The sequence below is a fragment of the Pholis gunnellus genome (genome assembly GCF_910591455.1).
Source record: "Pholis gunnellus genome assembly, chromosome: 10".
In the NCBI taxonomy this organism is placed as follows: Eukaryota; Metazoa; Chordata; class Actinopteri; order Perciformes; family Pholidae; genus Pholis; species Pholis gunnellus.
In genome coordinates, this window is record NC_136537.1 from 17,777,871 (window position 1) to 17,804,871 (window position 27,001).

Consider the following 27,001-nt stretch of genomic DNA (forward strand, 5'->3'; position numbering starts at 1 on the left):
TTAAAGACATTATCATGCCTTGAGGTTGTATAAAAGAAGAACTTAAGAAGCATGTGGCTGAAACAGTTATGTATGAATATGACCTTGGGACGAGTCTGAATGACTTTCTTCACACCATTACCCCATTTTGGCCTAAAATGACCCATCGAGGATTGATTGAACCCTAAAGATCCAAGAAGCTCAGTTTTAAACAAGGGGTTTGTTTTAACAGTTGTTTTGTTCAAGACCCAATGTGACCTGTTGTTTACCTGACAAGGACCTCTGGAGCCAGCCATGTGAATTATGTGTCATATGCAGAGTTGGAAGTAGTGTGATGTGGTAGTAGCTCCTCAAAAACCTCTTTGGTTGGATGTTGGTTGTTTGTGTCCCATATCCTACCAACAGTCAACGTTCATATTTTCACTAACCTTAATCATGTCTTAAGAATATCTCCTTAAAATTAAACCAGATAGTTTTGTGCAACCCTTTATTGCATAAATAATGGCTAAAAACCAACAGTATCTTATGTTTTACCAGAAAATGATATGTTCTTCAATTTAAATGCATGCAGAGAGCAACCAACCTGTATTAATAACCACATGAGTGCACACATTATCTGTACATGAGCATGCAAAGCTAAATGGAGAAAATGGAAACAGTCTACAACTGAGCAATAACTGTGAAACCACAACATGTAGCACCAGTGCAGCTTACTGTTCTAATATATAGAAATCATGCTGAACCATGCTCCCGCTGAGGGGCCAAGACACTATTAATTATCAGGTCTCACATCGTTCACATATTACCACACTCACAATGTTCAGTACAGTTTTATCGCATTTCAAAAGAATTGACTTTATCACCTAACTGGCAACCGTAATCCAATGCACAGCGGACAACACTGAGCCAATAGTTGGATATAAAGGTCATGTGTTCATTAAATTGTTTAATTAATTTAATTAAGTATTAAACTTTTTTTTATTATTTATTCTTTGTAAATAAATATAATGTAATATAATATATTGCTTTGTTGAATTTATGATTATACTGCATTAGATTAGAATAAACCTACTGTACCTTCAAGGACTTCATGCGTACTGCAGTGGAGCTTCAACATGTGTCAGTTTGTCACCATTTCTACTGAACAGAGTAAGTCAGGAAAAGCATCAGAAGGCAAAGCAGACTCGTCTCTAAGGCCTGGGCTTGGTTCCATTGGGCTCAAGTAAAGATTACAAACTCTTATGTGTTTATTTTTAAATGTTAAGGACCTCCAACTCTCCATGGATCAAAAATCAGCATGTGATGTTAAAATACAATCTGCTCATCCCAGACCACTCCATACCACATGCGCAATTAGTGTATACTAAACAGCATGACATGCCTTTCATGTGCCATTTCCTTAATCCCACATTGCACAGAGGGATATGAGTCTCCCAAGGAAATCAATCCTCCTGTATCCCTGCGTTTTTTCCCACTTGGTTATCTGCAAAGGAAACTGCCACCTTCCTGTAACACCTTACACCACCTTTAACGCCAAAGGCTTTGAAGACAGCTAATTTCCATACTAATTTCTTTCTCTTCTCCCTCCCCTCACCGTAATTCCAGACCAGGCACGAGGCGAGAAGACATGTGTCGCTTGATCTAATGGCAGAGGACTAATTGCATTCTGGGATACATGCCTGGAATTCAGAATGTTCAACAAAAAAAACATGTTGTGCAAGCAGACCACATACAACATCGGGACAATTAATAACCCTCCTTCAGGGGAGAAAATTTGGACTGTCCAGCCTCCCAGAAGACTGCACTGCTGCTTTTATTGATATCTGTGGCCAGATAGAGACAGGCCTGCCATCCCTAGGCAGCGTGACTCCACTTGGGCTCCACTGTGACTGGACTGTTATGAGGCCAACTTAGCCAGCCTGCTCCAATCATAGGGAGCACAAACAAGCCCCTAACCATACTGAATGTTAAGCCAGATCAGTCTCGGGGGTGGTTTGTCAGGTTTTGCAGGGATAACATAGCATGAGATTATTTTCTCTCTCTCTCCCGCTCACTCTCGCCGTCTCTCTTCCTCTATTTCCGTCTCTGTGTCTGTTATTTTGTATTCACATCTCTCTTGAGGAGGAGAATGCCTTTTACAACACATGCTGACACGCACGCACACTCGCATCCATACATAGTGGCATACACACAAATACGCCTGTGTGCTTACACCCACTCACATTCTCACCTCCTATCTCCTCTCGACACAAGCAGCCAAAGCGTTTGAGGTCTCCATTTATATGGTTCAGATATGGTTCAGCGGTGAAATTAAGATGAGGTGTTGACAAGCTAATGCTGAAATAACAAGACCTACTAATGTGTGGCGAGCCTTAATGGAGCCTGTGCCATCAAATGTTGCTGGAGCCCAGTATTAAGGTGATGAAGTATACCATTTTCAACTGGCACAATCATAGGGCAAAGTCCTCATTACCATGAGGACACTGGTGGCACATTATGAAAAGCAATAAACATGGGCCCCCCCCTCATGCTACTGCATCTATCAAGCAGGCAACATATGGGTGCCCGCGGGAGTGGCTGTGCTTAGCCACCTGGGGTTTGCTAACAACACTGTCATGGTCAGTGTAAAAGGAAATGTCATTTTCTTGACAAAACCTAATTTTTCACCAGCAGGAAGTCAACGTTTATTAGAGTGAGACCATAACCTATTTGGTTGTATCACCACGGTTTCTGTTTTAAGTGAAAATGTGCTAAATCTATTTTGCTAGGTGTGTTTGGGTGACACAAAGCGGCAGTGTCAGGCCGAGTGGATGCATGTGTGTGTGTTGCGTGGAGGGGAGGTTATCCTCTGTGAATATAACCTCGTTCTCTCATTTCACCGCACACAGCCCGGTCAGGCTGGTCAGGATTTAGAGTATTACCACAGCTAAATCAGCCACAGCCGCTCAAAAAAAAAGTATATTAGATTAGACGGATAGATTAGAGAGGGAATAAAACCCCCGACAATATGTTATCCTCCTCTTGGATCCCCAGGTTATGAATACAAAGAGCAAACAAACACATTTACTTAAAAGTGACATATGTCACCAACTTCAAAATGCCGCTTAGCATGGCCAAGCATTCCCCAATCCAAAAGCACGGCGAGAGGTAGTGACCATGATGTCTCCGTTCACTGCTTCTCTCTGAGGGGGTGAAAGAGGCACACAGCCGTACTAATTTGTCTTGACGAGAAAACAGCTGTAAACACCCCCAAGGGGGGGGGGGGGGCGAGACGAGATAAGCACTGTGTTGTGGAGATGGTATCAGATGGCAACAATGTCCCACCCAGGCACCATACTACATTTTCAGGTGTTCTATACACCATGTTGTGCCTATTAATCAGAGCTGACATTGAATAACCACAGCTACACAAAGCTAATTGACCGTACGCCAGGTGAACAGAAACTTCTGTGTTCAAAGATCCTGACTATTGTCTATTCAGAGCCTTGGGTTTGTGTTTTTTTTTTTGTTTTTTTATATATATTTGTTCCTTTTAACTGACTCAGGCCACCAAACAAAGACAACTGGTTCTGCACAGCAAGATGATTAGATCAAAATGACGTTGTATTGTGCTCGTGATTACACCTATTGTGCTTCATGCTATGGAAACGGAGAAGAAATGTGCTAGTCAAGTATTATACAATATTCACCTACAAAGTCTGTAATCAATATCGCAGACTCTGTCCGAGACGCCCTGACTCAAAGAATATTTTTTACCAGCTTGTGTTGCCTAAAGCATTCATAGCTACTGTAATATGTTTCGATTTCCCAATTCAGATATGTTTAAAACAATGCTGTTCAGGGGGAAATGAAATGTGTTATAAGGAGCACTTTGTTGATTTGGGAGAAATACAATTGTAAATGGAAAATATCGAGAATGATGCGAGGCTCCAACAATCTGTAAAGCATGTCCTCTCTTTAGAATGGAGCCCCTGCAGGCAGAGAAGACAAAATCAATGAGTGAATCAACATATTCTTGGTTTGCCCTGTACTGTAGAGTTTTCCTGAATGTATGAGTGTCTCATTAATTATGATAATGGTTGTCTGCATTATATTGTTTTGCACAGGAATGCATGTGTACATTTATTTCAAAGGAAAATTGAGGAATTAAGTGAGAAGAGATGAGCAAATTGTCTATATATCAATTTTTTTGAACACATGCTTTTGTACAGTAAATGTGAAAATTACATAAGTAGCATTTAAAATAACATACGATAAAAGTGCTAATGTTTTTAAACTCTAATTTCCCTTTGAAGAGAGTACTTTATCAAATAGCGATTTAGAGTTTAAATTGCTATCCATCATACTTCTCACAGAGAACCGGTGAGAGCACATTTGGCTCCAAACATGAGAGGACCGTACACAAAGTCTATTAACTGCCGTCTAACAGCATAAATAGCTAAACCAATTATGCACAAATACAACAAGCTTCTCTTAAACATGTTTCATTTCAGAAGCAAATGGGTCATTGGGTTGCTAATTATTAATTGTTTAAACAACAAACTGCATATTAAATCAATGCAGCTCTTGATGATCAGGGGCCCCACCAACCATGCGACTTCAAACAGACACATTCAGCAGTCCTTTCATTCACTTGCATCTGTATGCATCAAGGTCCGTATCCACTCTAATACGAGACCATTCGCATCCATTCCCTGCACGTGCCAGGTAAAAGAAAGGCGAGCGCAGTAATTCTACTAAACCTGAGAGAGGCTATTCAGGAAAACCTTTTGACATTTCTACTAGAACACATTGAATCAAATGTGTGGAAATCAAAAGCAGCTCTTGTGATAAAAGACACATTTGTGCCCAACAAGTGCGTCATCAGCAGCCATGAGAAAAGTTAGTTTTGCTCTATGGTAACACTCTAGTTTGGATAGTGCCAGAATGGGTACAAACACAATACTTCCACTTTTATTTCCACTGACTGATTCACAGAGAAGGGACGGGGAGGAAAATAAATGGTTTCGAGTGGTATTAACGCTGATTGAATGACACAAAGCCGAGATGTACCGACTGTACTCTTTCCTCTTCAGCTCAACCACCATGGGGGTCGCAGGCCAGTGCTTTGGGGAAGTTGGGATTAAAAACAGGATTAAATTAAAAGTAGTGCCACAACAACCAACAGCACAATACAAAATGAAATAGTTGAAGAGCAGAGAAAAGGCCCATTTTGCTGTTGAATTGTACTCACTGGTGAGCCCAGGGGACTCTGTGAACCCTCAGATGGATGGTGAGAGTTGATACTAATTGATGTATCATGGACGGGCGCAGTGTGGAATGGAGTGGAGGGCGTATCGTCATTGACGAGAGGCCCATAGATTAAGCCTGTCAGTTCTCCTTCCTTTTTTATGCCTCTGGCAAGGGGTGCTCAGCGGAAATCCATTTTTTTTGTGAAGCTGTATGGATGAGGACCATAATAATAACGTCATCTTCAGCTCCAGCCAAAATAAGCGTGGCCATCTTGCTCATTCAGAATCGATGCGCCGCTGTCTGTCTCTGCCGTCTTGCACTAGCTCCTGTAAGTCCGTGTTTGTGCACGGGCCGAGTTCCAGTGCCGGGCAGGACACAGGGGTGATAATGCCAGCATCTGTCAGAGGAGCTTAGATATTCCTTTCCAAGCAAGCAGCAGGGACAGACTACAGAAGTGTGCCGTTCCTTGGCAGCAGAGAAAAAACCCCGATATGAAATAAAATCAGTCATTCTCTGTGTACTTTCAACTGCACTGGTTCAAGCTTTCCACCACAAATCCTTCAAAAAATATGCTCAACAACCAGTGCAAGGTTGTGAAATTCCCATGAATTTAAATAGCCTAACTCTGCCTCCTGTCTTCAAGTTTAAGAAGAAAGTAAACGCAGCACAGTGCTTCATTTATATTAGGAAATACATATCGATATACTCTCAATAAGCCAAGAACTATTATATTATGGTTGTAAGATTATAAACCTGTTGATAGGCAATAAGCGATCGCACACATCAAGTTTGGACTTTTAATTATTCATTCATTCATTTGTTGAGTATTTTTTCATCAACAAATATGTAATGAACAGAATGATGCATAATTTGTTGATATTTCTGAGGTAAAAACACAGTATTGTGCCACCTCCTTCCTTGGGGGCAGCTACTGTATATCTGTCAATGTACTGTAGAAAAGTAGCAAACAGAAATCAACTCCTGAACCTTAATAACATGACAGTCTTAACAAATCAGTAGAAAAGTAAACACATTACCTTCTCACAATCACTTTCCCTCTTTCTTTCACCGACCAAAACGATGGCAATGCAAACAAACGATGATGCCAAGCAGTCAATGCACCACCACTCACAACAGAACATGTAAGGATTTTAACATAGCGGTAAAATCAATAAAAGACACAAAAGAACGTTGACAGCAGGAGGGCTGTTGAGGTAGATTGTAACTCATAAATGATATATGCCTCCACTTTCCGAGAGAAAGAAACACATTGTGGCTAAATTACGGCACTATAGTTTATGACCACCCCGGTTGCTGGAGGCGGTGCACACTGCACTAAACTGCAGCGGTAAGAAAGAATCTGCGATATTTTTAACCCTCGCATCCGTCATCAGCCGCTGTAGCACTCCGACTTGGACCAAAACATGAAGGCCAAGGATGTTGAACCTTTACATTGTAGGATAAACGGCAGACGTCTCAACTCAACCCTTTAGACATGAACCAACTCACTGTGAAGATAATATTAATCGCATGAATGCAATAAAAACAAAAGGTCCAATAACAAAAACCCTGCTCATATAAGCAGTATAGTCTCCTGATCATTCGCAGACATCTTGTTACAATAAAAGCACATTTTATTGTGTTTTCGTTCTGTTACCAGGGAGCACCTGTTTGGCTCAGAATCAAGCAGCCAATGCAAGCCTCTGTAACACCATCGCAGACTGATAGAAATACAAAACGTTCCATGCACTAAGTTGTACATACAGCCATCAGAAAGCCCTGAGGAAAAGAAAGTCCCCTGCCAGTGCCTACGGTTGTTTAACTCTGACATTAAGAATTTATGAGCTTAAAGATTCTTCAGGCGCTCTCCTTATGCGATTGCAACACGTCTTGAAAAGTGTTATGGAAGAGCAAACAAGTTGCTTTGTTGATACTTGCTTGTTTGTCAAGATGGGATTGCGTTATGCAAGAGAAGAGAAAAATATTTCCACCAAAAAGATATCCCATCCGAGGCGTTTCACAGTGATTATTTTAGGATATCGCATGGCCTAATCTTTTTTATTTTTATTTTACAACAGTATTATTCATGATGGTGGTGAGTAATTCTTGACTTCCCTTTACTCTTGTGTAACCTGTAATATATAGAAATGGAGACGGTCATACATTCAAAATTTTATAAACGGTTTTATGTCCGTCTAGTACCCTGCAATAGGCACAGTGAAGCTGCTACTGTTCATCCTCCAGTCTTTAATTTACTGACACAGTTTAAGTATGTGTCATAAATAAAAACATAAATAAAGAAGGTAAATTATTGGTCCATATTGCACAACAATGACCTTATTCTGCTTCCCATACACAGTTCAATCACTCTTCATTGATTAACAATGATTGGATATGGCTCAGAACTAATTCACCTCTTGGACAGCATTAATTATGGTCAAACTGCCGACTTCTATTCCGATATAAAAAGGAAATTGATTTGCCAGTGTGCTTCATTGTTATTCTTGTGGCACGCGTTGTTTTTCATTGGGGTGAAACAGTCTGGGGGTAAAAATGGACAAGCTGGAATAACAGAATCGAGCGGCGGCTGCGGACGCTAGGTGTCACCCTTGTGACTTTGAAATCGGCCTGCCCTCGACAGGATGTGTGATGGCGGCAGAGAGCGCGCGCGCGCGAGAGGAGAGCAGGCTGGCTGCATTGGAGGAGAGAGTGTGTGTGTGTGAGTGTGTGTGAAGGACCGGCTGTGACCGAGTGTTGCTTCCATCTGAATGAGAATATTTCAGGGAGGGTGATGTGAGAATATGTGCAGAGCAACAAGAGGAACTTTATATTCACCCCCATTTTTTTATTCCTTGGCAGAGTAGTTTTCCTTTTTTTATTTGTTGTTGGCTGACACGTGACGTCCGTGAATTTGTCACGTCATAAGGAGCCCCGATATAATGGCGACCTGAGTTACACGGAGATAATTGCTAAGTGACGCACTGTAGCTAATAATTGATTCGTTGTTTCTTTTCTTCTGATGATTAGCGCCAGGCCAGAGAGGCCACAGTCCACCCACCTCGTTATTAACCTTTCTGCATGTGGACTTTGCAGCTGACAAACACGAACGACTTAATTACAGTGAAGGCAATTTATTATTTTTCATTGGATGCCACTATGCTCTGTATTACTAAACTAGCTCCATTGTAGGCTTGTGTCTGCTGGTGTTCATCCACAAGTATTGAATGTGAAATTCAGGTGTGAAACAGACAATTAAAGAATATGATGATATTTAACTATGTGTGTCCCAGTGGGGTTTGTGTAATCGATAAGGAGGCTCAAGGCTAATGTTAAGTCAGAAAACCTTGTTTTTATGACAAACGTGTTTCTGTGTAATTATCTCACCTATGGCAAAATTTCTTCCCAGCATGCTGCTCCATGGAATCCATAATCTATAATGAATATTCATTATTGAGTCCACGCAAGGTGTTTCTTAGGTTCATAATATTGCACAAGGGAGCCAGGTTAGGGTATGAATGATGTAACATAATGCGCACAGTTGCAACTTAAAACGTAATATATGCAGCAGAGGGAAGCAGGAAATGCTATCTGGTTCCAAAGTGATATCTGCTCTGGTACAGTTTACCATGCAGTGACATGTCACTGAGGGTCAGACACAGATCCATTTAAGTCCACAATATCCTCCAGGGTCCCCATTGAGAAGATCTGTGTTGTAAAAGATGACTCGTGTCAAATAATTGCCCATTGGCTACTGTAAGAGAACACAAGGACACATCTGTGAAAAGTTATCCTTAGCATCTCTTCTGTGCCTCCACTGGGAGAAATTAGTCTGTGACTCTTTCTTTTTTTTCCTGGAGCACCGATGACACTGTCTCAAAGACCCCCACGGGTCCCCAGACCTCGCTTTTGGAACTGCTGCTCTCGCGATCATCTAATACACAGCTTCGTGTTTCAACTTGTATGCTGTAATTGCTCGTTGAGTCGTCCATCTGCAGGAGAACAGGTAGTTGGCCGTGTTTCATTGCTGTACTTTGCCCCACCCACCAGCAGCTCCCAGCCCTCCTGTGTAACCCCTGATTGGCTGAGGGGATTGCAGGTCCTGAGACTGAGCGCTCGGCTCGGAGCTGCGCGTCCGCCAGTGTGCACCAGTGAAGCGAGAGGAGCGCTTGTTGGAGTCAAACTAGACAGCCTACTGGCAACGAGTGCTGATTTCTTTCTGATTTTCTGCCCCAACCAGGCTGGATATAGGCTCCTGTGCTTCGACTTTGCTGCAGCCCAACATGAAATGCGTTTTGTACATACTGTAGGCTCTTGCATCGTTTTCTCCCCACTGGCTTTTTTGGCTCAACGGATTTTTTTTTTCATGGACTAATTATCCGGATATGTGCAGCATTTTCCAAGTGAGATGCGAGGAAATTAAGTACAAAGCTTCAAGACTTGTGGAGGGGATGAAAGACAAAATCTGCTGGAAATAAAAAAGAAGGTAATCGGGACTTCAGTTATGTGATGAGACATTCCCTCAATCACACCCATGTTCTTTAGACAAAGATATCCGGACTTGAGTTGTTGAATAATTTTGTGACTGCAGATTCTTTTTAGCTTTTTTTGTCATCCGATGTGCAGTTTGAAAGCACACAGCCGAAGAGGACATTTGTATCACTGCTTGTAATATCTCACACAGAGCAAGATGTTAATCCAAAACGCGACTTAAGTATTTGCTGGCATCAAGGCGGAGAATTTAACACGGACTTTTTGAACCCCAGTCATTCCTCTGCACGGAAGATTCAATATTTTGTGGACTTGCTCACTGGAATTCTCATTTATGCAGTCCGATCATTTCCCCTCCTTTCAGCCCACTTGGAAATGGACAGTTCATCATATGAGTCATGTGTAAGACCAGTTTGCCGCTTGAGAAGAGCTGGGCGGATTTACACGGTTAAATCACTGTTGTGAGAAGATTCAGCATGTTTTCACTGATCTGTCGTCCCCAATGTTTCGCCCGCTGCAGTAGACCGGAGGATGTGCTCTGCCTGAGAAGAGTAAAATAGGCTAAGGCACTTGTTACAATTATAGCTTTCACGCCATGATATCATTTGCATACACAAGAGCTTTTCGTCACCCTAACACTTTTCTGGACATTTGAATGAGATGATTCATTTGGAACATTTCTTTCGTTTTTTCTCTGACGTGCATTCTCGTGCGTAATTAGCGAGGTCTTTATCAGACTGAGAAAAAAAACTCAACAGGTACAATGCAAACCAAGGAGATGGAATTAATACAATTAATTGCTGTGTTCCTCTTGTATTGGGTCGCAGCCGAGGCTGTTATCAACCTAAAGTATGGAATAAACGAGGAGATGAAGCCCGGGTCAGTAATTGGAAACGTGACAAAGGACGCGCTAAAGCAAGGATTTCAGATTGCTCTGCAGCCCCCTTACTTGAGGGTTATTTCCAATTCAGAACCACGATGGGTGGAACTCAGTCCAGCAGGAATCCTTACAACCCAAATGAAAATAGATCGGGATGTAGTTTGTCGACAGAACCCAAAGTGCGTTATTTCCCTAGAAGTGATGTCAAACTCTATGGCGATCTGTGTCATCAAGGTTGAAATTCAGGATTTGAACGATAACCCACCCAGATTCCCAACGAGCCACATTGACATTGAAATTTCTGAGAACGCCTCCCCTGGTACCAGGTTTCCCCTAGAGGGGGCAAGCGATCCGGACTCGGGGATCTTTGGAGTGCAATCATATTCCATCACTCCAAATGAGCTTTTCGGACTAGAAATAAAGACCAGAGGGGATGGGTCTAAAATTGCTGAGCTTGTTGTGCAAAAATCGTTGGACAGGGAGACCCAGTCCCACTATACGTATGAAATTAGCGCAGAAGATGGAGGAGACCCCCCTAAAATAGGCGCGGTCCAGTTAAATATCAAGGTAATTGATTCTAATGACAACAACCCTGTCTTTGACGAGCCAGTGTATACTGTTAACGTGATGGAGAATTCCCCCATCAATACATTAGTCATCGACTTGAATGCAACGGATCCCGACGAGGGCACTAATGGTGAGGTTGTGTACTCGTTCAACAGTTACGTCACCGAGAAAACGAGGGACGCGTTCAAAATTGACCCCGGAACCGGGATCATCACCGTTAACGGTGTTTTGGATTATGAAACAGCAAAAATATACGAGATCGACGTCCAGGCCAAAGATTTAGGTCCCAACTCTATCCCAGCTCACTGCAAAGTCACAGTGAATGTGATGGACACGAATGATAACCCACCTGTCATCAGTTTACTCTCACTAAACACAGAGGTGGTGGAAGTTAGTGAAAACGCGCAGCGTGGATATGTCATTGCGCTGGTGAGGGTGTCCGATAAGGATTCTGGGGCGAACGGCAAAGTGCAGTGCAGGCTGCAGGGCAATGTTCCGTTCAGACTTCAAGAATACGAGAGCTTCTCCACTATACTTGTTGATGGCAGGCTGGACAGAGAGCAAAAGGACACATACAACTTGACTATCCAAGCGGAAGACAGTGGCATGCCTCCTTTACGCGCAACAAAGTCGTTGGTAATCAAAGTCACAGATGAAAATGACAACCCTCCCCACTTCCTCAAACCACACTATCAAGAGATGGTGATGGAAAACAACCTCCCTGGTTCATGTCTGCTAGCGGTGTCGGCAGAAGACCCGGACCTGGGGATGAATGGCACCGTTTCCTACTCCATAATCCCCGGTGAGATTAAGCACATGGATGTAAACACGTATGTCAGCATAAACCCCTCGGGCCGCATTTACTCCATGAGATCATTCGATCATGAATACACCAGGACTTTTGATTTCAAAGTGTTGGCCAGAGACAATGGTAACCCCTCTTTATCAAGCAACGCCACGGTGCGTATTGTCGTCCTGGATGTCAACGACAACACACCTGTGATGACAAGCCCTCCGCTCGTTAATGGCACAGCGGAGGTTTCCATCCCCAGAAACGCTGGGGTGGGTTACATGGTGACCCAGGTTAAAGCAGACGACTACGATGAGGGGGAGAACGGGCGGCTGACCTACACCATCTCAGAGGGGGACAGAGCTTTCTTTGAAATCGACCAGGTAAACGGAGAGGTGCGCTCCACCAGGATGTTTGGGGAAAATGCCAAATCTACCTACGAGATCACAGTGGTGGCGAGGGACCACGGCAAGCCCTCCCTGTCCGCCTCGGCCTACATCGTGGTGTACCTATCACCGGACCTGAGCGCACAGGAGCCTATTGGACCTGTCAACCTGTCCCTCATCTTCATCATCGCTCTGGGCTCCATCGCAGCCATCCTGTTTGTCACCATGATTTTTGTGGCGGTCAAGTGCAAGAGGGATAACAAGGAGATCCGGACGTACAACTGCAGGTACTGACTAAATCTTGTGTGTGTGTGTGTGTGTGTTTGTTTGTGTGTGTTTTGTGTGTGCGCGCATATGGGTGAGAGGGGGAGCGAGCGTGCGCCCGTGCCTGTGCGTGTGTCCGCGATCGTGCCTGAAACTGCGAGTTGTGAGTGCATTGCTTTTGTCATGCAGCACGTAGGCCCGAATGTGAGGACTGCAGATTTTTTTCCCACTCCACACAGCTGAAACTGAGGTAGACGAATCACCCGACTGCTTTAAATCAGACTCATTGTGTGCTGAAGCCCAGTGTTCCGTGTTAGGGAGACGTGATTGATTGATTTTAATCCTCCCATTGTAACCAATTGACTCATAAATACGACGGTTCAACTGTCATGTTCAATTTGCGGCTGTGTTGCCGGACAATTAACGTCCCACTGGTTCAATAGCAGTCCCAGACATTTATTATTTAACGTCCACCGTGGCTGATTGGCTGTTATCAGCTTTAATCCAGTGTGATTATGGACAGTCCTCTAGGATCACTCAGATTTGCCTCTGCTTTCTTCTGCACCAAGGAATATCTGGAGCAATACAATTAGATTAAAAAAATATATAGATCATAAAAAGTCACGTAAATCACATCATCATTAACTATTTACCCAGTTTCCCTGGAAAGGAGCAGATTATTATTTTCCGGACCTTGCATATTGAACATTCTGTTTTGTTCATCAATCTGAACATCAGCTCTGGCTTTGATTTCCCTGTGCCACATTACCACTATAAATTTACATATAGATTGGATTTGAGAGTTTAACCTGAAGCTATAATCATATTTTGCTCCAAACATAATTTTCTTAATTCAAAGTTAACTTTGGGCATTTTTCAAGCATGTAGTCATGAAAAAATATTCTTTCCCAGTATTGCTCTTTTTTCTTTCTCTCAATATAGATTATGAATTGTGTGTTTTTATTCGCATCTACTGTTTGTTTGAAATTGTTACCAGTTTAACTGCTTTTCGAGCTTCAATTTTAAAATCAATTCTTGTTCTCTCTATAGCTCTTGGAAAAAGTACGACCACTCCACTTGTCTTTTATGTTGTTAAAAGGAAGAATCCACATCTCTTTTCATCATAAGAATACCAAAAACCAAAATGTTTCATTCAAACTCTACTCCATACAGAAGGGTACCTGTGTGTTGCTATCTCGATCACAACAGCTACTTTATGCAATAAAACATTTTCCACCTCAGGATTATAATGTTGAGAGAAGAAACAATGAATAGAATACTACAAATTCAGTACTGCTTTCAGTACTTCACTCTGCTAGTGTGAGCCACTCTTCCTGCTGGGAGCTTTAATCAGCACTGATGTGTTCTGCTTCTCAGTCGCCACCTCGAATATGAGGAGCAGTTATCTCCAATTTATTGCTTGTCCTCTGTCAGTCTGTCTGACTCGGAAGATTTCCCCTCCCAGATTTCAATTTGGGCACGGAGTAGAGAGACAACATGTTAGAATGATAAATGAAAAAGAGATGGAGTATTTTCTACTCTTGCAGCTGCTTTTTTTATTTTCTCCGAATCAAAGGGGCGCAGAATGGGGGAGGGAGCTGTTTTGAAGATGCAATCTAAAAGAAAAATGAAAAAGACAAACTACAGTGGTGCGTCTTGGCCAGTGTGATTTTAGAAGCGACAGAGGATTAGAGATGCATTTTAGTGAGGAGCAAAGGCCAGCGGGGGCAGAGACTTTCAAGAAGCAGGAACAGACACATTCCAGAAATTGTGATTTTCATGGGATTTCAACTATAGTTTTGTTTTGGGCTTTAACAGAAAATAAACCATATGCTCCACGCCGACAGGTTAAAAATGACTTCCTCCAGAGTTTGAAGTTATGCAGATGGTGAAAAACATCACAAATTATAAGGAATACGTTTGTGAGGTTTGTAGTCATCACCGTAGAGAACTTAGCATCTGTTCTCTTGTGAAAAACTGCAAGGCTGTGGGAAGAATGGATAATTCCCCCAATCTGAGGATGCTTTGATAATTTGTTGCTCATTCGCTCTTATTAAAGTCAAAATACTCATTTCAAGTTTGCACCAGCTACTGAAAACAGCTAAATGAATTTGAATCTGCAGTTCTCGTGCACTCCGTGCTGCTAGTGGGCTCGCTTGATTATGAAAGAAAAAAATTGAATTAGTGTGGGTTGTGTGCTTTGAATATGAATGCATATACTGGTAGTGCTGCTTAGTACCAGTGTGTTCTTTTGCTTTGCTTCTGTGGTTTTGGCATGTTTGCATATTGTCTGCCTGTTTGTGACATGTTGATTGTTGAGCATGCAAATGCAAACAAACAAGGGATAACAGCTCTATTGCAAGACGGGAGTGGGGAGTCATTTAAGCGTGCTGTTCCACCCCTGGATACGGGCAATGAGCGTTTGTCTGGCACCCATGGTCGAGCAGCGCCCGAGCTGGCATGGCGGGCGTGCTTTTTGACTGTGTGTACGGGGGAGGGGAAGGCAGAACACTGCTTTATTGAGTCTGTTCAGTTTCTTCTACTTGCGCAGGGTGGCGGAGTACTCATATGGCAACCAGAAGAAGTCCAGCAAGAAGAAGAAGCTGAGCAAGAACGACATCCGCCTGGTGCCACGCGACGTCGAGGAGACAGACAAGATGAATGTGGTGAGTTGCTCGTCTCTCACCTCCTCGCTCAACTACTTCGACTACCACCAGCAGAGCTTGCCGCTGGGCTGCAGGCGCTCCGAGAGCACCTTCCTCAACGTGGAAAACCAGAACTCCCGCAATGCAGCTCCCAACCATGGCTATCAGCACCCGTTCACTGGGCAGGCCCACCAGCAGCCAGACCTCATCATCAACGGCATGCCACTGCCAGAGGTGAGATACAATCCGCTGTGCTCTGTCCTAAATCCTTGGCTGGGCTGCTTTGGGTGTTGGGGGTAGAGGAAAATGGGAGGTGTGGTGATTGATTCTCATGACTAAACGTTTCATTTATTATTTTAATTTTGGCTCCTGGATTGTGCAGAATCTTAAGACTGAGCTGTAAAGAAACGATGCACCACCTTTTAACACATATATTGCGCATTCCATCGTGCCACAGATTATAATGTCAGTGAACTGTCTCCCTGTTATTGATGGAAAGCTGAGCTCTCTGAAATGGCACGAGTGACGCTCTGTCAGTCGATCTGAGTGGAATCCTTCAAGGCATTTCAAGGGGCCGAGACATTGAGGCTAACCTGTGACTGAGAACGCTTTGCCAAGCAGAATTTGGTGGCCTGACAAAGTGGATTATTTAGCCTCTCCCACTCCACTTGTTTTCCTTCTCTTTTGTCAGTGCTGAGAACCTGCCAGATGTATTGACCCCGCTAATCAGCGCCACTACACATCATTTCAGGTGCTAGCAGAAAGAATAAGCATTGCTTAAACGCTTTATCTGTGTGTTGTCCATTTGGCTGCAGTGTTACCGCATGGCCGCTCTGCACAGGCAGCCATTGAATCACCCTGATGTACCGTGCATGGCTCCAGCAGAGCAGGGGAGGTCTCACTTGAAAGACCATTCAGGCTGACAGAGTATATGCAGACTAGCTAATCTTTAGTTTATAGATTTTCATACGTATGAACTGGTCTATTGGATTCTTTTGGAAACCTTTTTCTTCATGACCCGCTCGTCCTTGATCCCATGGGATGGTTGTGTGTGTGTGTGTGATAGGGAAAGGGTGCAGCAGTGTGTGTGTGTGTGTGTGTGTGTTTGTATAAGAATGTGTATCATGCTCACTCCTATACAGACAGCAGAAAATAAGCTCCAGCTCCATGCACACACTTGTAATTGATGACTACAATTTCTGTTTGACATTCAGTGAGAAGAAGAAGCTGTGGGGGTTGGGAGCGTGTGTCTTAAAACAAGAAACACAAGATGGATATTGATGTATTGACTGGATGATCCAGAGAGATCCAGGCACCGGTGGATCCTGAGGGGTCAATGAGACCTACTTACAGGCATGCTGATTTACTGGGCCTGTCTGAGCTGCTTCTGACTGAGTTTGTGTGTGAGTAACGCAGGTGGAAGGAATGAGAAATGTTGTCGGGGGTTGTCCTGTGGCGTTATCTGGTCAGTGGAGGCAGAGGTGGGGGATTCAGCAGGCACACGCAGTGACCCGTATGCTGTGATTGTATTCGCTGGTAGGTAGTGCTATGCAGGTCACCACCAGCCTTTCCTCAGCCAAGAAAAATGTGGTTCTGGCTGCACAGAGGAATCAACCGTCGTTGTTAAAAGCTCCAGCAAGCTTCCTGTCTCTGTGGCTTAACCATCCAATAAAAGCACATTTGCCGCAGGATTAGGGGAGCCTTTATTTGTTTCAGCTAATGAAAAAGTGGAGAGGGAGACAAATAGGGTTGAAGATTGATTTAGATGATTCCATACGCAAAGCTTGGGCGAGTCTTGATAGAAATGTGTGAGGGCAGATAGAGAGATAAGAAGGGAAGAAGTGAGCGCGGGTGATTGAGTCTTAGTGCCAGGTGTCTGAGCCCAACCACGTTTTCTCATTTGCTTAGAGGCAGTCGATTGGCTTGATAGAGGCCCGGACCTGTTTAGCATGCAGCTTCCATTGCTCTCGGCCTTGCACATGATGTTGACAAACATCTCTTTGACCCGGCCTTTGCATATTTTCCCTGGACTGAGAAAAGAGAATGTGTGTGTGTGTCTGTGTGTGTGTGTGTGTGTGTGTGTGTGTGTGTAATTGATAAAGTGCGTTAGAAACAGCAGTATAGCGAGAGCATGCCATATAACCTCCAACAGAATAATCCCAGCACAACAACAGTCGTCATTGTTTTCTTTCCGCCCCATTGCGACATTTGCAAGAGACAGAAGCTCTAGAGTATGTTCAAATATTGCTTTTAATTTTAAAAAAATGTGGTATAATTACAATGCCATTTATAGCACAAACAAACAGCAGTGAAATGACTGATAATTGCCGTGTTACAATGAGCAAGCATGGGCTTGAAACCACTTGACTCCACAAGTCCTCAACCCATATCCAATAGACATCCCATTGACTGGCTAGGACACACAAGTGGCTGCACTGTTGTGGTTACTAAGGCTGCTTTGTCAACAAAAAATAGCTTTCATCCTGAGGGCAACCTCATAATTATCCATGATTCATTGATGCTGGGCAAAAGAGATTTTTGTTTTTCACCAGGGCACGATGATAACTCTGTTTGTTTATTTTTACAAACGCGTAGATTGAAATGATCGTAGCAATCAGAGTGTGGATACGAGGTCAGATAAAGGTTTTCTTACTGAAGTTATGGGCTGGTTTCTATTCGTAAATTGTGTTTTTGATCAATGCAAAGTTCTCCTACATCGTTAGTTTATGTGGGCCAGCAAACATCCTGCTTATATCAGAGCAGCTGAAGTCGAGCTTTTCCTGCTTCAGACAAAGCACACTGGCACACACGCGTACGCACACACAAACACAGCAGACTTTGCCAAGATAACAGTGACAGGTCTCCCCGAAGGCCTCATACCTGCGATTGCATTGTGTACATTATATTCTCCCTTGTGAGAATGTGTACCAGTATATAACTCCCTGAACATTGTTGCTGTCCATTGTTTTGAAAAGCATCAGCTGTGAGATGTTTGTTAGACCTGCCTGTGGTAGCACTAATATGAACGCTCACAGGAGAATAGAGCTGTCTTCCATGGCTTAATTATAGTGAATCACTTGGTAGGGGAGACAATTATGCAGTAAAGGAATGGCCTTTGGCTAGAATGTTTTTTTAATTTGTAATGTGCACTAAGGCTTCTCACACCTGTGATTGCAGATAATGAGCATAGCAAAATAAGATATCTTACTTCATTGATTAGCCTAATTCAAGATATTTTTCTTTGGCACAGGTGATAAAGGAATCTGAAAAAAGGTGTTAGATTAATTAGTGAAAAAGGCGACTGGACTTTTTTCAGAGACCCAACATTCTTCATAAGTGACGGTGGTAAAGAAAAACTCCCCTCGAATGGTAAGAAACCATTTTTCGCCTGAGTGAGGAAAGAAATGGACAGCAACTACGACAACAACAAGAACTGTACAGTCTCAGTAATACTGTATTGTAGTGTACACCGTGTCAGGGTCAGATTTTGACAAAAGAGATATGGATGGACATTTTGTGTTTGATTGTTCAGTTCTCACCGTCAACCAAATGAACCTAACTGAGAAAATGATAAAAGAAACAACGGACGGGTATCTCTAGTGGAGCAGTCTTGCTGTTTTTCCCTGTTAGTAAGGTAAGCATTTTGATGTTGATGTCGGAGAGACAACAGGGAGTGGTTCCAGCGCGTCTGCACATCCCTCGCTATCACTTCACATCAGGACAATATGCATGGGAGCATTCAAATGTGTCATATTGAGCATGCAAAGTAGATGTCATGCTGTCAGCGCAGACTACACATCTGTTGAAACTGCCAATCTCCCCCAACACATGTACTCATGAATACACATGCGCACACACAACATTTCTTATGGAGTGTCACATTTATGTGAAATATGGGCTGTGACATTATCATTTACATCATTATGAGTGACTCACACATCTTAGAAGGAGAAATGAGAGGCATATTGTAACACGTTTCCATAATCAAACATTGTTGTGATTCTGCATTTAAAGTACTCTTTTAATATTGATTTTGGCCTGGTGTTGAAGATGAGATAACTTTGAATGTTGTATATAAGAGTCCTTCAATAGTTTCTGTCATTGTAGTGTTAGATTTTATAGGGCAGCTTTAGTGTTAATGAAAACGTACATATTTGCTGCAGTTGCTAACTGATTTTCCTCAGTGTAGACATTTTTACAGTATACACAATTATTTATATTTCCCTTATTTTAGCAGCTTTTCATTGTTAACAGAATTTTTTTGTCAAGAGGATGGTGCAGATTCAGAGTGGAAATTCAGTCCCTAAAATGAATCTTGACAGGCTGGATCTGGAAGAATCCTTTAGCTTGTGTTGACTTAAACACGCTGTGATCAGAAAGCAGAGAACATCAACAATTGGTTGAAAGTGTAATTGGGAAATGACAACATGGAAAGCAGAGGAGCACAAAGTGGAAATAAAACCCTTCTCAGCTTTCACGTTGTTGCTGAATTACTCCTCCTGCATTACTGCAACAGGAGGCGCTGGCTGGGGCTTCTTTTCAAAATGTGGAAGTTAATTGCCTGATTATATTTTTGCAGTGTCGGACTGTCAGCTTTGTATTCACAGTTTTCAATGCCATTTTATAGTCAATAAAAGTGAATGAGTGGGTCTGACATTTTCAGCAAAAACTAATTGAAAACTGTCCTCAGTTATGGTCCATACATTTAAAACAGGATGAACGTTAGACTTGCATAAATGAAAGAACTCTCCTGTCCTTTACAACTATGTTTATAGTAGCACAAATTAATCCTTATCTTCTAAAGAATGAGATCACAACCTTTGGTTTAAAAAGAATTTAGTATACATTTTTGTAAATTGTATGATTGAGTGATCCCTTTAATCAGTCTGAATCAGTTAAAACAGATTCTCAAATGACAAAAAAACACTCCAAAACTCTGAACAGTTTGTCAAAGAGATTGAAAGACTAATCGTGGTGGAATTTATTTTTGACGCATTTGAAGAGTGGGAGGTGTATGTTGCATTCTTTAAAGTCTCCTCCTTTCAAAGGATTTGAGAATGAATCTTTTCATCTCCAAAAGCTTCAGATGCGCACTGATTGAGTGGCAGATGAACCTCTTAATTATTTAGAGAGGTTATTTGTAAGGCAGAGACTTCAGAAATGCTCGGCTTTTCAAGTGTCAGTGTTTATAAGGTGAAATAAAGCCTTGTCTGTCAGAAATAAATTAACAGTGTGACAGTGATGTACTCAGTGCCCTGTTTATTGCACTTCTCAGCTGGCTCCTCCCATTGTGTTTAACACACAGAGCTGGTGAAGCTGTAGGGTGATTTTCTGACATTACTCAACAAGATGGTTTTCACTTCATGCACAACCAGTGCTAGTTTTACACTTGGTTGGGTTTTTATAGCCTTGACCCCAACCCGCCATACCCCATCACTGCACGTCATTCTCGATGTTGCAGAGGTACAATGAAATGACATAACAACCCCGGGCAGCCAGTCGGAAGCAGCCAGGCCCGCCGGGTTGCCACCCTCTCGTCGGGATCAGACCATCCAGCCAAAGAGCTTAAGAGTCAAAACACATGAGTGACGGCGTCTGATGTACACATGTCACTGTATGTGTCCTTAACCGCATGTGACTGGCGAGGAGCATGCAGAGGGAGTAATAGCTATACTGTAGAGAAACGGCAGGGCCTAGAAAAACGAGGAGAGACGGAAAGGAAGAAGGGGAGAGAGGTCTATTTATAGAATGCCAATGATTTTCGTCAACCTGTATTGCTGCTGCCTGAAACATGGTATTTTTCTCTGTAAAATGTGGTGTTGGGATGAGGCGATTTTTATTGCACAAACCATATCAACCTCTACAGAAAGCAATAAAGTCACATTTCTATTATTGGTACACAATGTTTTTCTCCCCTGAAAAAAACTAATATTATTATTATTTGACTGTACCTGCAATCGTAGAAGGTGGTATTATTTCAGCATACATTTTGCCTCCCAACTCTATTTCCTTTAAGTATCTACCATACAGGATGCAATCATCACATGGTTGAACATCTTGATGACATCAACAGACTATATATGCTCCAACAGTCGTTTTCCATCTGTGTTTTACACAAGAGACACTCAAGCGCACAGTTGCATCAAAATAAAGTAAAATCATACGGTACTAATCAACTCGATTATTCATCTATCTTTTGAGATGACTTTACGTGCTTCAAGACGACAGCACTGAAAAAGAAAATGTATTTTGAATGACTTTAAAAGCTCTGTCATGTGGAAAGAATTAACTTTCTTGTAAACCTATTAAACATCAAAGGAAGGGGATTTTTTTCTTCTTCTGTGGAACGAGAGACAGGCACATAATGGCATTAGTCGTCCAACAATTTATGTTAAAAGATTTTTACCGGAGAGGTACCTACATTCAAAAAGGGGGATAATGGCATTGGGCGAATAGGTTGATGGGTCCACATGTAAATGAGAGAAGGCTAAATGGAGTGAAGGAAATGGACATAGTGATGATGTTTATCGCTGGGGAAGGGGACATCATTACGCACCTTGTTAAGCCCTGCAAGCAATGCTGCGTGGATGTAATTACCCATTTAAATGAGTTTCCCGCAGAGTTGTTCTTTTATTTCTCAAATTAAACTCTGGCAAAAATACCATCACTGAAATCCAGGTCCCAACATACAGGAAGTTAACAAGTGGTTGACCATCAATAAAATGGATTTAATAAGACATTTTGAAGCTTCATATGCAGCCTTTCATTTCTTGCAAAGTTTGAAACCCCTACAGTTTTTAATGTAAAGCAAAACAAAGGTGGCAACATCTAGTAAAGCCAAACAGATCTCAAGGAAAGGAAAGGACAAGGAAAGGCTCCAGGAGAATAATACAATAATAACCCCATCTCTCATTAATGCAGATTTTGCTGCCTGTGGTTGACAATGCCTGTAGTTACATTAATTTAGGAAAGAAAAGGTCAAGTTTAAAAACACAAATCCTAAGACTTGTTATATTCAGGAGTGGAATCTATTTGCCGTGGAAGTTCACAATAGCATTCGCTCTGTCGTATCCAGTGTATGTCAAGACGAGTGTGCTCGGCTCCGTCCCTCTGGCTCAGAAATATTCAAACGGAATCATTTGTACAATGTGTATTGACATGCCGTGTAAGAAAACGTCAACTCTTCAATGTATTTGTCCAATCAGCCTCCACTGTGGGGTTTTCCTTTTTTCTTTTCTCATCTGTTGTGGAACAACAAAACCAGAATGTTTTTCACCAAGTAAACGAAGCAAGGAAAAAGTAATAATAATTGTCTAGTAATGACCAATATGATTTGAGTTTTGCCGAAAACTAATTTCATCCAAAAAGCTCAGAGGAGAAAAGGTATTGATTAAAATGGTTATCAGACCTTTTTTAATGTACTTCTTAGCTTACCCTGAGGTTACCAGACTTGTTGCCACATTGTTAACAGAGTTCCCAGGGCTTTCTGCTGAGTGCTGATGCAACACGTTTTGAGTGACAGGGAGATGTGGGGGTTTGGGTTCTGTGGAACATAACAATACAATACTCTGTGAAAGAAAACTTTTCCATGCAGCCAGCTCTGACACCAGGGAAGAATGACCTTTCCAAGTGTCCTGTTTTTTTGTGCCTAAAACAAAGAGGGAGCAGGAGGATGTTAGTTAGCATTTCCCCCATCACATTAAATGTCAACTTCTGCATGCATAATTGCAGTATGGAAAGGAGGAAGACTTCTAGTGGACCAATTTACTGGTAGATAGATGAATCCTGAGCTTAGTTATTCACTGCATTGCAGACATTGCCACCATACTTTGTGTCGCCTGCTCACACTCTACTGTCTTTATTTTGGGATCTGTATTTTGGCACATGGCTTTACAGTAATTGCAACATCGAGTGAAACTTAATTCAGCGGGACACAAAAGAACTTTGTCACATGTCTACCTTTTTAAAGAATTTCAAGACGGCAGAGCAGACAAAAGGGACCAAACCTCATTGTGTTACACACACACACAAATGTTGCATTAAACCTTTGTTGTGTTTGCTCCAGTGGTTGAGCAGTCTTTCCAGTTTCTCCCCTCCTTTCATTTCAGTAAATTCATACAGCGCTTGGGTTTTCTAGACATAAACCTGGATGCGCATTAGGGAGCGCATGTATGGGATGTTTGATGAGCACAGAGACTGTTGGCAGGCGAGCCACTATAGCGGCAATATCGGCCGCCTCGGAGCCATGCAGCAGCATGGCTAGAGGAGCAGCAGGGTAGCGTAATTGTGCATTGTTCATCCACAGAACAGAGGCAGAGCATGTAATGAGCTGTAGCATTTTCACCCAGCCAGCCTAATGGGCTATGACCGAGTGTAGGCCTCTCCGAGCCCTCGTGTTCCCTCTGCCCTGTGTGGCCAGTGTCTTGGGCCTCTTCTTTTCTTTTTCTCCCATTCTCCTCCTTTTCTCTGGCCGATCAACGTCAAACCATTCCTTCACCCCTGTTATCCCCCTCCTTTATCTGCTCCCCGACCCATTGTCCCCCTGTCTGAGGAGATGGTGGGACCCCTAATGTGTTCTATGTGTGGCTCCTTTTCTCATTCATGATGTCTGTAAAGCTCTAAGCAGTCAGTCTGATTCAGGCTGACATAAATCAGAATAGCTCGTTGATTGAGCGCCGTGTGCAATGTGATTACATTAAAAACCCGAACACAGAATACAAATAAAAGTTCAGCGGTAGAATTTGCTGATGTTAGGTGTAGGGGATTTGTTGCTGGAAGTCTGCTTATTTTTCTATCAAAGGCTGTTTTGCATTTTGATTATCTAGTTTTCCTGAAAGCAATCCAGGTGGGCCTGTTTTGCTTGGGTTTGTTTTCCTGGGATTAGGGCTTTTCAGAAAATGGCCCTGGCCTATTATTTATGTTCATATCTAGTTTCTAGGGAGGCGGGAAACCATGTCTTTGCTCAAGTGATACCAGGTCAAGTTGCAAAGACAAGAATGTGTGCCAGGGAATAGATTAGAAATCCACTCTGGGCTGAGCTCGGAGGATGAAAACACGACTAATGATAATAGTTATGATTGCCTTGCAAGGGAATTGATAACGACTTCACCCGCCTCTTTGTGCTCTCTTATGGCATCAGAAAACAATATTCGGGGTTCAGTCAGTGTCTGGCTGTAGAGCACAATGGGATGTCAGTTTTGACTTTCCCCTCACGTCCACCGTTTGACATACCACAGCATAGACAGCCCAGTTAATGAATGAAAAGCTCTCGGCCTGCAGTGTCTGACTGCTCAGAGTGCAGTTCTTGCCCCAGTAACCGCCATTGTTCAAGATTACTCTCCTGTACCTGTTCTCTATTTGAGAGCCTTTCCCAGTTCATTCTTATGGGGAGCCAGTGAGAAGGGAGGGCAGAATCTGTATGCTTGTTAAAGGGAAAATTGCATACAATCTTTGCTTTAATAAGAGAGGTTGACCGCTCTGTCGGGGAGCACGGCAGGAGGGTCACTGGAGCTGAGTTTTAGCGCCCTTATCTAGTTCAGGGATTGTTACATCAAAGGACTGTTCTTGTGTCGACAAATGTACTCGCTCAGGGGACCATGAGCACACTTAAAACACTAGAACCTTTTCTGTGAACCATTAGGGAATATTAATATGAATCATAAAAAAACATTGGACATTATGGAAATGAACTTATTACATTTTTTAATGACAGTTAGATAAGAAGGTTGCTCCGTGATGTGTTTAGCCTAGCTTAGCATAAACAATGCAAGCAGCGGGAAACGGTTAGCTTTCCAAAATGGTGAAATTGTTTATATTTCAATATTTCTGGAAAGCCTCTTACTTTTTGTAATGTGCTAATTTCAGTATTGAGCTTTAGCTATGCTGGTATGCAGATTTCTCTCCTTTTGACAGAACAAGGCTAGCTGTTTCCCCTTGTTTTAAGTGTTTAGCTAAGCTAAGCTAACTGTCTATTGGCTCCAGCTTCATGTTTGACTTGCATATATGAGAGTGGTATCAATCTTCACATCTGATTCTCAGCAAGAAAGTGAATGCATTTCCCAAAATGATAAATTATTCCTTTAATGTTGTTGGGTAAATGCATGTTTTTCTTGTTTACATTTTTTCTTGTAGGAAAAAAATAGGATACAGTCTTGGCTTTGTTTTTTCAGTATCAGGCCAAAATGTCGCTGCTCCATTTATTGTTTATGTGCAATAGGACAGCAGACAAAATACCAAGGGTGGTGGGGGAGGACTGACATGGGAGTTGGTGTTCTGACTTTTCATTTGTTTGCTACCCAGTAATGATTATTTTAGCCTCTAAGCCCCAGATTTGGCCTTGTTTTGCTATGGGAAGCAGCATCAATGGGGACAGAGCAGCCTTGCCCTGGCTGAGAAGCTTGTCTGTGGCTAAGCTGGTTGGCAACGAGAGTCAGGTACACGGCACGGAAGACATTTTGAGTGCAGTCACAGGAGGTCAGCTGGGAAGTGAAAGGGGAGAAAAAGGCAGAACATTCAGTTTAGGTGAGGACTGGTCGAGATTTGCTTCTGAATTACGTACGTGTGTTCGCCTGGTGGCTAAATTAGAGCATTTTCTAATTATAGACCTTCATCGTTTGCCTTGTTAGTAATGCTGGTAACAAGCCAGTCGCCAGCTTGCATGAGCAACTCCAGAAAGCTGACTTTTGGTTTAATTTGGAGGACTAGCTATAATCCAGACTAAATCCCTTAAAGCTGAAGCCCCCTCCCTCCCTCAATGTTGGATTACGGGAGTGTCTTTAAAAGGATAAGGACCTGCTTATCACTGCTTCCCTCAACACTTGTTTGGGTCTTCAGATGTGGGGGGAGGACGGTTCATCGTCACCCAACGTGGCCGGTGCGGATACGAGTCGGGGATTAGGCATTGGACGACTGAGATCAATGATAATCACAATTTATGGTTTTTAAACCCCCGCATTCACAAAGGCATATGGATCTGAGCACATGCCTCTGCTTCCACCCCAATGATTTTTATCAGTAAATTGAGTCTAACTGAATGAAGCGGCTAAATCAGATGTCCTGCAGCACTTTGTGCTTGTTGCCTCTAATCATTTTCACATGGACATTTATGAACTGTTTGACACAAAATGGCTCCAGCCTTTGTTGCAGAGAAAGTATGGATCTGAAACCACATGAATACCACGAATCCCCTGTCAACGATAAACTGATCAAAGCTACAATAACAGAAAATTGCAATTTGCCTAATTTTAAAATGTTGTCGATTTATATCAATTTTCACAAATTAAGAATAGTAGACAGCAAATGGACCATCTCAATTTTTAGTGTCAGTGGTGGTGCTGATAATCACTGAAATAACATTGCCGTTAAAGCATCATATTACTGTTTTTACATGTTTTTTTCCACCAAGTTTGACATTTAGTTGTGTTTGCCAGGCATTCAGCAGAGACAAGAATCAACAAGATTAAGAAATAGTTCGACACATAACCCTCAGTAAAACTACAACTTTTACTCCTTAGGTTTTGAGGTTTTAACCAAAGATATAACATGTTATGTCTCATTTCCACTACATGGCTCGACTACTATCCACAACTTAAGTTATAGAAAACCAAGAATCATTGAGTAGAAATGCTGCTTTAGTCTATTAATGAGCTGTAGAGGTGCTGGTAGTTGGATTTGATCTCCTTGCACATAGGCTAGCTGTTTCAGGTCTTCATGCAAAGCTAAGCTAACCGTCTCCTGGCTCAGATATGAGTGGTACCAATCTTCTCATCTA

At 42.4% G+C, this 27,001-nt stretch overlaps 1 protein-coding gene across 1 annotated transcript in view; it reads left to right on the top strand.

The window, feature by feature from the left end:
* Nucleotides 1-10,462: 10,462 nt before the first annotated feature.
* pcdh19 (protocadherin 19) overlaps nt 10,463-27,001 on the top strand; it is a gene marked incomplete at its 5' end in the record, with an annotated part of 51,232 nt that continues 34,693 nt past the window's right edge. The window contains 2 exons of the mRNA XM_079167159.1: nt 10,463-12,609; nt 15,120-15,465. Of these exons, the coding sequence (XP_079023285.1) occupies nt 10,463-12,609; nt 15,120-15,465 (2,493 nt within the window). The remainder of the gene's footprint in view (nt 12,610-15,119; nt 15,466-27,001) is intronic.